General features: G+C 47.4%; 1 protein-coding gene across 1 annotated transcript in view; it reads right to left on the reverse strand.

Annotated features, from left to right (window-relative positions):
• Positions 1-13,203, reverse strand: part of XYLT1 (xylosyltransferase 1) — a 309,894-nt gene that overhangs the window by 212,096 nt on the left and 84,595 nt on the right. The window contains exon 2 of the mRNA XM_060648611.3: positions 6,382-6,420. Within this exon, the coding sequence (XP_060504594.2) occupies positions 6,382-6,420 (39 nt within the window). The remainder of the gene's footprint in view (positions 1-6,381; positions 6,421-13,203) is intronic.

A 13,203-nucleotide genomic window follows, 5' to 3' on the forward strand; every position in this document is an offset into this window, starting at 1 on the left:
GGCCAAACTCAAACCTTCAACATCTTGGGCAAAGTCAGCTCCCACCAAGAAGGGATGAATAGTGATCTCAACACGATCTATTTTTCACAACAGTACATGTGGCTGTGCTTTGGGGGAACTTGTCGGCTATTTGTGGAATGTTGCATCACATGGTTCGCCCTGAGTCACACAGACCAGTAAGGCGCCCAGGACCAAGGACCGCAAACCCTCCCTGAGAATGTTTCCGTTCTCAGGAAATAGGCTCCCCGCCTGTCTCTGCCCAAGCAGTGGTCCAGCTGGTCACCTCCCTGCTCCACTCCCCACCAGGGCTGATTAAAGACCCAGCAAACCAGAGCCAGGAGCAAAGATCATAGGAGAGGGACTCAGCCTGTCCCAAAACCAGCCTTGTCTGCTCCAGAGAGGTTCTGTTCCCCCAAGGAGGCTGGCGGGAGGAAAGCAGATGGGCTGAGAAGCAATTTGGTCTCGCTGTCCTCTCAACAGATGCTGGGCACCATAAGAATTAATGGGCTGGAGACTCAGGTAAGAGCCATTCAAAAGCTCCCTGATTGCTCCAAAAACCGCTCTCCACGGAGGAAAAGGTTAATCGAAGCCCAGAGCTGGAAGAGAGGCGAGGAGACAGCAATTGCTTTAATCCTGCAAGTCGGCAAAGAGCTTCCACAGAGAGAAGTTTGCACGGAGGAGGCTGTGGTCTGCCTCAGAAAAAGGAACCAGGCCTCCAAATCGAGTTATTTGCAAAGCCTGCTCCATCAGGCCACAAGCCTTGGCCAGTCCCTCTCTGAACCCAAGCCAAGTAGCTCCATTTTCATTTTTTTTTTTTAACACGCTGCACACTCCCTGCACTGTTGAGCCATAAATCTCTCAGGAAACCATCTCCGAAAGGTGTTTTCCCTTTTACCTACGCCATGCACATGCTCACACGCATGAGTCATTACTCAACAGTGACTATGCACGCAAACACAGACCCAGAGACTCTGGGTGACAAGTATGTCATGGCTGGAGATGGGACAAGTCTGATATTAACCAGAGAGGGTGACGTTTGGACATAAACGAGGCAACACCTAGGAAGGAATGAATTACACTTTTCTACATGGTTATGATTCCATGGCCAGGGTCATCTTTGTCCACAGAGCAAAGAGGGGTGTGCCAAGGTATCTCACCCTTGGCAGTGCTGATATTTGGGAGATCATTCTTCCTCAGGTGTCTGCAGGGTATTTAGCACCTCTGACCTCTACTCACTGGAGGCCAGTAGCACTGCCCCACCCCCCACGTCGTAATAAAAATGTCTCAAGACATTGTCAAATGTCCCCTGGGCGGGGTTGGGGGGGTAAATTCACAACCAGTTGTGAACCACTGGTTTTGTGGGAGGCTTTAGTTCAGCAGAACTTAAGCCAGCGAATTAGCTAATGCTAAGTATAAGCCAGATTTCTTACCTAAGTCCCCAGTATCTGCACAGTACTGTAGGAGCTATTAAGTTCCTTTGACCCTGGCAAGATGCACTGGACATCAGTTTGACAGGCTGGTTCCAAATGTGACCACCTTTTCTCCCCCCACCTCCCTTACCAGTCCTTTCCCTTCACCCTTGCCTGATAAGGTAATTCCTTATTCATCTTGACATTCTAGTGACACAAAGGCATTGAAGGAGCTCGAAGGAGCTAACACTTTAATTGATTCTAAGGAAAAGTGGCATTATTTTTATAGGAATCCAGATATAATATGCAAAATGTTCAGAATGCTCTCACTGTGGTCTCTTTGCCTGTAACTCTTTCTCCATTGTAAGCTCTCAGCTCAAACCTCCATTCCTGAGCTTGCAACTCGAGTCCAAAGAGAACGCTCCCTGGACAAGCTTCTCTACAGCGCCCAGCCACTCCTGCTTACAGACCTGCCTGTATTTCTGTTCACTTATTACTACCCGAAATTATGGGCACATTTTTTTTTATTCAGAAATTCACTGGTTGACTCCCCCAACCAGAGCAGGTGCTCTATGGGCAGGGAGCTTTCTGTCTTGTTCACAGCTGTATCTTTAGCATCTAACACAAGGCCTGGCCTCTTCCTGGCCCCAGAACTATGTAAGTAAGCAAATGGATGAACGAATTTGCATAGCTGTAGCTTTGGAGTATTAATTTCTTACCACCCACTTCTCTGTCTGCTTGAGCTCTGTTCACAATCCTCATGGCCCCAGCATCATCTTTTAATTCAGTGAATGTAGTTAACTCAGTCCTCTTATGCTCCCAGTTACTGAGCAGATCAAAGACATTCAAGTACCTGGTTGGTTGATGAACACTGAGCAATCAGGAGTTTTTCCTCCTAATGCCCTTGATATTCAGGTCCTGCGAGAATTCTCAATGCAAACGAAGGTTTGTTTGCCTTCTAAGTACAGCCAACTTCACAAATACCCAGATTGACAAATCTTTGTTCTAACTAAGAGTTCTTTTATTACAACTCCCAGGGTATTTCAGGATTTGAGTAGAGGACATTAACTAATTGACAGTGAAGCCGTTTGTGGGGGCAGGAGGTGGGGGGGTAGAGGGGATAAGGCAGGCAGAGAAGCTAAAATTAAATGAGAAGAGCCTTGCCAAATTGGAGAGGGTTCAGAAATAAGCCATCTTGGGGATCAATGAGAAAGAATCAAATAATGAGCATTTAAATTGGTCAAAAACACTACTGATGTACAGGGAGAGATTTCATTTTTGTTTTAAAATAAATTTTCTATTGGCTCCATTGCTCAAACCATTTTATCCACAAGCCTTGTGGCAATCTATCTGTCAAAGAATTACTCACTGTGCAAAGCATTATATCTATTTATCTACATACCTACTCACCTGTCATCCATCTCTCTTCCTATTTATCTAAGTACATTGGGGATACTTTTGCAAAGCGTTCCCTTTATCTAGACCTTGGGTTGTATACATCAAGCCCATCCCTCCAGTTCTGCCTGAGCCATTTCACATCTACCAGTCAAGGCAACTTGTTTTTTCTGGAACAGTAAGATACAAGTTGAGAAGATAGATTGTGCTATCCTGTGGCCCCCAGTTTGACACTCACCGATGCTATGTGCTCCCAGCATCATCTTGAGCACGTTCGTTCACCTCTCTGACCCTTAAGTTTCTCATCTGGAAAATGGGTATCATGAGAACACCTACATAATGAGGTGAAGATATAATGGGAGAAGCCAGTTCTCGGCAAATGGTCAATGTCAGTGTGAGCAGAGGTCGTGGTAATGCCACTAACCAAATTCACACGGCTTTCACACTGGCTTTCTCTGGTTCCTGGGTAACCACCATCTGGAGACTAGGGAAGCATCCACCATGGCAAGTCAGGGCTTCCTTGGTGCACCCCAGGAGCAGCCTGCTGAGGGAAAGCTGACAACAGGGATTTCAACCTCACTAGGCTCCCTCAGGCAGAGTGAGGCATGCTGATGCCAGCAGATGCAGAGCTCGGTGCTGCCACAGGCGAAGCGCATTGCAGGGGCTCCAGAAGCCCATTTGTCTATGGTCCCCAACTCAGAACAGGGGCTTGAGGGTGGATTCACCAAGTTCTGGGGGAGGACCCAACGAACACCCTGGGTGGCCCAATGTTCCTACACAGGCCGAGCACTAAGTAAGCTGAGCCACAGGTATGTCATGTACAAACACAGCTCACAATGAATCTGAAAGGCAAGCCCTACCTGTGACACCTGTGCTCCAGGCTGGACCAGGTAACGCCTGTCTGAGGAGCAAAGGGAGCTGAGGCAAAGAAGCAGGAACTGAGCCAGACTTCCTACACCTGTCCCTTGCCACTGCATGGTTGGTTTTCCAAGCTCAGCCTCATCTGCTGTCTCGCTGCTGCCATATGGGTAATATTTGGGACACCACTTTCTGCCAGAAAACCCATCCATGTCCCTCTTGTCTAACCTGCCTGCAGGCAGCTGAACAGGATCCCATCATGAGTCCCAGGATGGACTGGGGCCCAGCACAGCATAAGATCTGGCCACGGACTTGTGCCAACAGTTACAGAAAAACATTAGTACTTTGGTTGGGTTCCAGAGTCTCTTTAACATAGAAACTTAGTACATCCTATGGCTCCCCAAGAGCCGGCTGGGGCTGACAGAGTGGTACTGGAGCCCAGGTGAGTCATCTCCCTGATAGCGTGGCATCAACGTAGAAAGCCTGTCTTGTGCTGTGGCTGGCTTGGCATCAGGTTCGGGTCTAGGAGAGGTCACTGTGTAGGGGTGAGCTGTCACCCTCACCATAGCTATCAGCCGTCAGCAAGTGACTGTTCTTTCCCATGGAGGTTCTTAATTGCTGACTGGATGGTTTCTACAGTAAAGGACACAAGACAGCCAAGGACAGAACTACCTGGGGCACATCTACTCCTCCCTGGGAGATAAGATTTGGCTCCTAGAATTCGGGACACAGACCATCTGCCCAGGGGCAGAGTCAAGTTTTCTTCTAGGGAAGGACTGATCAAGGGAAGGGCCATCATTTAAACACACCCTGGGATGCCTGGGTGGCTCAGTCAGTTAAGCATCCAACTTTGGCTCAGGTCATGATCTCCTGGTTTGTGGGTTTGAGCCCCACATCAGGCTCTGTGCTGACAGGGCGGAGCCTGGAGCCTGATTCGGATTCTGTGTCTACCTCTCTCTCTCTCTCTGTCCCTCTCCCACTTGTGCTCTGTCTCTCACAAATAAACATTAAAAAAATCATTAAAAAGTAACAAAAAATAAAAACATACTGTGGAAGTTCTCTGGTAATCCACTCAGTAGACTGGGGAGAGCCTTGTTTTCCAAAACACAGCATACAAACAAATGCTCTGAGAGTATACGTAGATGACTTTGGAGGGAACTCAAAAGGAACCTTTAAATTGTATTTTAGTATTTTAAGTTTTATGTTTTTAATTTTATATTTATATTTAATAGTTCAATATTTAACTAATCATATTTAACTAATAGCTTAACATTTTAATATAGTTTAATAGTTTAATATTTAAAATTTATATATTTTTATTTATTTTTATTTAATCGTTTAATATTTAATCATTTAACTATTGAATAATAGTTTAATTCTTAATGTTTTGCGGAAAAAAAAAAAAATCTAACCAGCATGTGATTCCTTGCTTGTGATTTCACCAATATTATCCCACGGGATAGCGTTTCTCATCGTTGTTATTACTGACCTTTTATACCAGCTCGTTCTCTGTGTGGGGGGCAGGGGAGGGCTGGCCCCAGTGCTGCCCAAAGTTTAGCAGCATCCCTGGAGTTTACCTCCTCACCTGCTACCCTGGTGTAGTCACCTCCCCACCCCAAGGTGAGAAAATAAAAAATTGTCTTCAGACATTGTCGTACATCCTCTGGAGGTCAAAGATCTCCTTGACTGAACACGATTAGCTTAGAGTAAATCCACTTCTGAAAGTACATTAGGTTGATTTAAGGCCAATGTACTTCTAGGGGACTTGGAACAGGTGTGATTCACATGGGGCAAACACGGCTAAGGTGACAGGTCATTGGCAGAAGTTTCAGAGGAACCAGAACAGAGGATGGCCCACAAGGGCCAGAGAACGGGGTCCTTATCCCCCAAGTCACATGCTCTTTCCCGCCTGCTCTGTTGTTGTGTCATTCCTGAAGTCGACAGAACTCAACATACATGTAGGAAAGAGAAGGCAGAGGACTCCACTTTGCCCATTGTGTCTGGCCCTCCTGATCAGGTAAGGAGAAGCTGGGCGGGGGAGTGGGGGGGGTGGGGGAGGGCCTTCATTCCCCTAGGGGAGACTGAGGCAGAGACATCCGTGAGAACAGGGACCCATGGAGGAGGCTGGAGAGGGAGACAGGCAGGTGGGTCTTGCCAGACAACTCCAGAAACAGCCACAGCGCTGCTCCACAGCCTTGCAATGTTCCAGCAGGCTTGCCTGTCTTGGGCAGACAGGGCTCTGGATGCAGTCCATCTGGTCTCCTCTCTGTGTGACCAACCCTCAGAGCCCAGGAAACGATCAATCCAAAGATAGCTCCCCTTAAAGCCCAGCTGGAAAGGCAACAGTCTATTGGTTTCAAAAGCTACCTCACCAGTACTTAATACATACTGACAACTTCATGGACACCATTTTCTGCTGTGCTCACAACGCCGCAAGGTAGGCACTACCACCATGGGAATATTCCAGGTGGCAGGAGGGAGACTGACAGGCAACGTCACTTTTCAGGCCCTGAAGATGAGTACGCGGATACGAGGGTACACACGTGCGTGCACACACAATCGGCTGGCACGTGTCCCCACCTGCGCATGCTTGCACACATCCCAATAGGCAAGAGGACGGTCTGATGTGCCTGCCCAGCTTTCCTGAGCCTAGAGGGTGCACCAAGCCCCCTGAAGAGCTGAAACAGGTAAGTGAGAAAAATCAGGGGAAGGTACTGACCTGTGTCTCCAGGGTGATCGGTGGACTTGGATGAGGGTCCTGCAGGGAGAGAGGAGAAAACACAGGTAAGTGATGGGGGGGAAACTGAGCCTACTAACCCAGTTCACATTTTCCAACAAAGCTACATCTCTTCAGTGCCTAACAAGCCCACAGGGAGGGCTACCCAAATGTCTTCCCCATTCCACAACTCATGAGAAGAGCTTGACCCAATCCCCAATCTCCCCCTAACTTCTTCCCACACCCAGATGACTAAGGAGGTTCAAGTTTCTCACTGACAGGTTAAGGGGACACCTGCCACGGAGATCATGCGAATGTGCAAGTGTAAGGAAATAGGAAAGAAAGCACTCTTGCTGCTTCTCTCAAAGTGTGTTCAAATCCTCTACATGGAGAGAATGGACCTCTGAGAAGATTAGAAACACACCTCAAGGAACACAGAGTCCAGATGAGGGGGCAAGGCCTGGTCTTACAAAAAATGAGGGAAGGAACAGACAGAAAAAGAAGAGCTTAATTCCCCGTTTTCGCAGCACATTCCAATGGGCTGGGGAAGAGCCTTTTCAGGATAGCAAAGGCCAGAGAAAAGTCCTATTCATTCACTCTCTACAAAAGCCAATTGACTGGAAAGGCTTGGTGGTCATGTCGCGGGTCATTAAACATGAACTCTTTAGGTGGGGGGCAGGGTGGGTCGAGAGGCGGGAGGGATGGGTGAGGAGGAGGCAGGGTTTTTCAGCAAGTGGTTTCCAAGGAAAACAGGAAACCCAGCACATAAAGGCTATTTTTGTCTGCACTGTGTCGGCTCTGAACTTAACCACCCTGGATTCAGGATTCTGGTAAAGCAACCTCAAGCTGCCTCTTACAGAGAATGGGCTTGATTTTAGGGCCCTGAGGGACAAACTCAGTTTGGAAGCGTTGCTTTAGGCAAGAGATTTTCCAGCACTGGCTTCTAGGAAGCCATGCAATTGAGCACCCCCTGGCCTAGTCGGTGAATAAGAAACAAGTATAGGGATTATGCTGTATTTGTCCTTCTGTGGTCTGACTTGGCTCACTCTACGTAACATCCTTAAGGTTCATCCTTGTTGTCACATAAGGCTGAGTAACAGTGCACTATACGCATTCACCACATCTTGATCCATTCATCCACAACAGATGTTTACCCTTTTTCCCTATCTTGGCTGTTGTATGGCTTCAACGAGCATGGGCACCCAAGTGTCATGATTCCACTCCCATGAGGCATCTCCAATAGTCAAATTCACAGAAACAGACAGTGGAAGGGTGGGTGTCAGGTGGGCTGGGGGCAAGGAATGGGAAGTTGCTATTCAACAGGTGTCAAGTTTCATTCATGCAAGATGTAGAAACCCTGGCATTCAGCTGTGTGACATTGTGGTTATAGTGAACAAAATTTTAGGTGTATACTGCAGTGTTCACAGAGTACAACTCCTGTTGTGTTCTTACCACAATTAGAAAAGAAAAAACTGTGGCAAAATTTTCAACCCCTAACCTAGGGGAATGGTCACTTGCTTTCTCAATGATTCCGCTGTGGTATCTTTATAACGATGCCAAAGTAACCCTGAGCTCTGGTCTGTTCTGAGTTTTCTTTCAAGATGAAGGGTTCCTTTCCCCACCCACCCCACCCCCACCCCAGATCCTAGCTCTGAATCCAGTCCCCAGCATTTCTCCAAGGCTACGGCTCCAAGCTGACCACCAGGCAAACAGCTCACTCCAATTTCCACATTCTACCCAGGCACAGAATATTCCTCAGACCCAGGAAGATACTGAGGGAATACTCCTCCCCCTCTCTGGACACTGCAGCCTTGTCCTTCAAGCCTTGAAAGTATTTTAGAGGCTCTCTCTTTAAACCCTTACCTAGCTCCCTCCCAAGGGTGAGGAGGGGTCGCTATATGGGTGAGAACCTTGGCTGAGGCATTTTCGAGTGAGCAGCCTCTGTGTTTTAGCCATTCCTCACGGGGCTCCCCCTGACCAGCCTCTTCATCCTCACACACAGGGAGTGGCAACCCTGTTCTTCCATTTTCCCTGTGTCAGGCACACTAGACAGGACCCACTTTTGTCTTTGGGAGACAAGGCTCTCCTCCTGGTCTATGACAGGGTGGGACTCCGGCCTCAGGCATGCTGCTTTGTGGGTGAGGGCATGCCACATTACTCTTCAACTCCGAGTCAGCCTGTGTGTCTCTCCCAAAGTTCAGTTTCTGCCATCTCGATTTGGCCAGAAGATAAGAAGCTGCCTCTCAGATTCCAACATGAGCCTCATTCTCAAAGCCAGGTCACAGTGAAGAACCACACTGGGGTGTTGGGTGTGCGCCCAGATTAATTAAGTTGTACTTCTCAGCCCATTTGACTATTGTTTGGGGCTTATGCTTCACTGCTCAGAATCCTGAAGGGGTGGAGAGGGGAGAATGCCATCCTGAACCCCTAAGAACAACTTCCCTGAAAACGATCGTCCTTAGCAAACCACAGAAAACTCTGTCAACTTGTCAACTGTACTGACAAAACCCAAAGCTGATACTTAGATTCTGGTAGAGCACCGGCTCTTTACTTGGAATTCCAAGATCAGAAACCCTCCCAGCACATGGTCAGGGGTCCAGTATTATCTACTCAGCATGTTAATGACCTAGCCAGGAAGCAGACAGAGTACTCCCAAGCAGCCATGTTATTAACACTTAGGATTCACTTGCCAACAAAAATTCAATCTCCTCCCTCTGTGCACACTCAAAACCTAAGCTTCTCCCTACAGAAGCTCCATCCAGAAGATTCCAGGTATGGCAATATATCTGTGAGGTCTCCCTTTCAGCAACATCCTCCTTAATTGGAAAGGCTAACGAAGTGGAACCGGGTCAATGATGCTGTCTGCCTAATCCATCGTGTCTGTCTAAACTGGGACTCTTTGGTTTACAGTAGAGTAAATTCCTGTCTGTCAGGGGAAAGGCTCCTGGAGACCAAAGGGGAATTTGCAACATGCTCGGATGCTACAGTGGAGTGCTTTTAGAATCTTAATGTGGATACTGGGGCGACGGAACTGCCTGAAGCAAGGGAAGCCCTTTCATATCATCTATTGCAATGACTAAATTGGGGAAGTCAAATAGGGAACCAGGCAGACAGATTTAGTGGCCTGCATTCTTCACCACTCCCTGTATCCACGCCCTCTAGTCACATGACTTTCCATTTCTTTGCTGAGTGTTCTGCCCCATCCCTTGACCTTGGGCTTACCATTTTGATGTGTTTCATCCAAGGGGAGATTAACAGGACCTAAGCAGAAGCTTGAAATATGCTTGTGTGATTGAACATGATCTCCTGTGCTTTTGCTACCCCCACAAGAACATGCCCCAGGTAACCTGCTGGTGCAAGGAGGAGGACACACACAGGGAACAAACCTATATGCAACCTGCAGCTTGAAGCCCACCCCAGCCTTGAACAACCAACCTTCAGACACATACATAATACATGCTTGTTGTTGCAAGCCACACAGTTCAGGGTGCTTTGTTATACAGCCATCATTGTGGTAGTAACTAACTGATATACTTTCTGAAGATTGATCTTAATAGAACAAAAACATAATGGACAGTCCAGCCTTGGAAACAAAATGCTATCTACTCTCCCCAAGTATCCAAACAAACCTCAGGAACCTGAACTAACTACCATTTATAGCTATGATTTAGGACCTACTATGTGCCACACTCCACATGAGCTGTAGGTTATACCAAGCAAAGGACATTCTCAACCACCAAGACCTCATACTATATAGGAGATCACTTTCATCTCTTTGCCAAATGGACCAGTCCCTCCGAATTTACTCCAATGCCATGACAAACAATGGTCACAGGATTTCTCAGAATCCTCTTGCCCTGAGATAATTACCATTTTCATTTCTCCAGCTTATTTTAAACTTTAACCCATGGGCCTATTAGTTGACCAACGTTTCCAACAATCATCAATACCAGTAAGAACTAGTAAGTGATAACTAATACCTGGAGTTCTTACCACGTTTCAGACACTGGCTTACCTTCTAGACATGTATCATTCCACTGACCCCTTGCAACAAACCTAGGAGATAGAGACCTCCATGATGCTCATTACCAAAATGAGCCAACTGATGACCAGAGAAATTGAGTGACATGCCCAAGGTTACACAGACAGTACTGAAGCCTGGACTGGACACCAGGGCCCTGTACTTGAGAAACCTGTGCTCCATTATTTTATATTAGCTGCACTGGAGAACACAATCCCCCATCAGAAAAAATCATCTTGCAACCTGGATGAGGTCTACTAAAAGAAAGAACACGCACAGCAAATCAACAGTAGCACTTTAACCACTATTAGCATCCTTTTTTTAAAAAAAGGTAGTGGACACGGTTGATGGAAATTAGCACACGTGTCATGACTAAAAATAAAACACAGCCACTTTGCCACAGCGGGGCACCAAATCCATCCACACATATTTACCGAGTCCCGACTCAGTAGCTAGCACCATGTCTGGTGGGCACCAGGAGGGAGATAGTAAGGAGTTTAAAGGGACTCTGTGTACACTTCTATTCCCAAAGCTAACAGTTTAAATAATAGGCAGAAGTCTGATTACAGATCCTGGAGAAATGAAACTCGGTCTCACTTCAAGACCAGGAAGCCAGGCTCAGAAACTTTGGAGCTCAGCAAGCCCAAAAGCCTAATTTTAACAAGCAATTAGACTTTCATGAAGAAAATAGGAGGAGACATTTCATGATCATTCCATACGTGCCTCAAACGTTTTGGGCTCCCCTGGCCGGCGGTGAGCCTCGAGCTTAGCCTCAGCCATTGGAAAGTGTGTTCCCTTCCTGTGCTTTGAGTATCTCCTAAGATAGTGTTTGCTCTTGGGTACTAAGCAATGGCTTTGGTGTGGAGGCAACAATACTGTGACTCAAGTCTTCAGAGCCAGATTTCCCCATCGGGGCCATCAAGTCAGCAGAGCTATAGGCACCAGGCCCTGCAGTACAATCTCTGCACGGACACACCCAGGAGAACACTTCAGAAGGCTGGTGTGGCACTGTCTTCCCGAGAGCCCTCTGGGGGACAGAAATAGAAGCCTCCCCCATTAGGAGTTTGTGCTTTACCAAACACCAGGTACCTCAGAAAATGCAGGGAGCTGTTTATAGGATCAGAGATTAAAACACACAAAATCTCACCAACAGCGTTCCTGCCTGCTGGAGACCACCAAGCAAGACCATCAAGTGCAAGAGGAATTCGGATGCCAAGCCAAGGACCCAAAAGGATGCTGTCACTTGTAACAAGGGACTGTATGGGGCAAAGAAGGAAAACGCAGTGGAAGAGTGCAGGTTCGGGGTCAGACCGTCAGCTGAAATCACACGTCACCACTGATTAGTCTGCTTGGCCCATGTGCCAGACATGTTTATTTTTACAGTTCTGGAGGCTGGAAATCCAAGATCCAGGAGCCAAGAGAGTTGCTCTCTGCTGAGGCCTTTCTCCTCAACTCACCAACACCCATCTTCTCACTGTGTCTTCACATGTTCTACCCTCCATGCCTGAGCCTCTCTGGTGTCTCCTTGTGCATCGAAAATTTCCTCCTCTTATAACGACACCAGTCAGAATGATTAGAGCCCAGCCTTCAGGCCGGATATTAACTTCATTACCTCTGTCAAGGCCCGGTCTCCAAACCTTCACATTCTGAGGTGCTGGGGTTTGGCGATTCAGCAGATTAACAACCACTTAGTAGATTTGGGACCTCAGGCAAACTACTTAGTTTCTGTGAGCTTAACTTTTCTCAACCACACCCTGTGAATAGGTGGGACTGTATTCTCCAACAGAGCTACTGCAAGGAAGGAAGGAAAGGACAGTCTAGGACTGTTTTCGAAGTTAAAGGGGACACAAATAAATAAGGACACTAGCTTAAGAGGTGGAAATCTGGACTGTTCATGTGTATAGAGAGTCACCTCCTCATCTTGGAAGTGGGCTACGACAGACATTATAGGTGATCACGCATGTTTAATAAAACCAGCTATTTTTAACGTCTGCTGCATGGTTAGAAGCTCAGAAACAAGGGCACCGGGGTGGCCTCAGTGGGCGTCTGACTCTTGATTTCAGCCCAGGTCACGATCTCAGTTTGTGGGATCAAACCCTCCGTCAAGCTCTGTGCTGACAGCACAGAGCCTGCTTGGGATTCTCTCCCTCCCTCTCTGTCTCTCCCCGGCTCACACTCACTCTGTCTCAATCTAAATTAACAAATTTTTAAAAGCTCAAAAATTATCTCCTCATTGTCATCTTCTTCCAGGCTTTTGAAGGCTAAGACCTACCCCTCCACCCCCAAACCAATCAGCCACAATTCTTCTCCACGGCCACTCATTATAGATCCCAGCTGAACCAATCCCATTCGACAGTAGTGAAACGGGCAAATTTAGCCATCTCCTTTTCTGTGTTTATTCTGTGCCAAGCACATGAAATCCTTGCCACTCTGCCAAGGCAGGTATCATGCTACCCCTTTTACAGATCAGATTAACTGAAACTCAGGGAGGATCGTTTGCCCAGAAACACAGGTCTGATAAGGGTTGGAGCCAGGACTGATGCTTAGGTTTGCAAGTGGCCTGAAACAGGCACCTTCACCAATATCCTGGTCCTTTACAAAACCATGAACTTAGTGAATCGGGATCTCTGGGTCAGGAGCCCAAGAACCTGCATTTTCATTGAACAGTCTTGGCTGAGTCTTATGCATACTGAAGCTTGACAAGACCTGCACTGTAGCATGGGTAATTCAAGACCGGAAGCATCCGCAGTGACACAGACAGCTAGTGCGAGACCAAGAATAGGTCCCCTCTGATCCCCAGCCAG

Source organism: Panthera onca, chromosome E3 (assembly GCF_046562875.1).
Source record: "Panthera onca isolate mPanOnc1 chromosome E3, mPanOnc1 haplotype 2, whole genome shotgun sequence".
Taxonomy (NCBI): Eukaryota; Metazoa; Chordata; class Mammalia; order Carnivora; family Felidae; genus Panthera; species Panthera onca.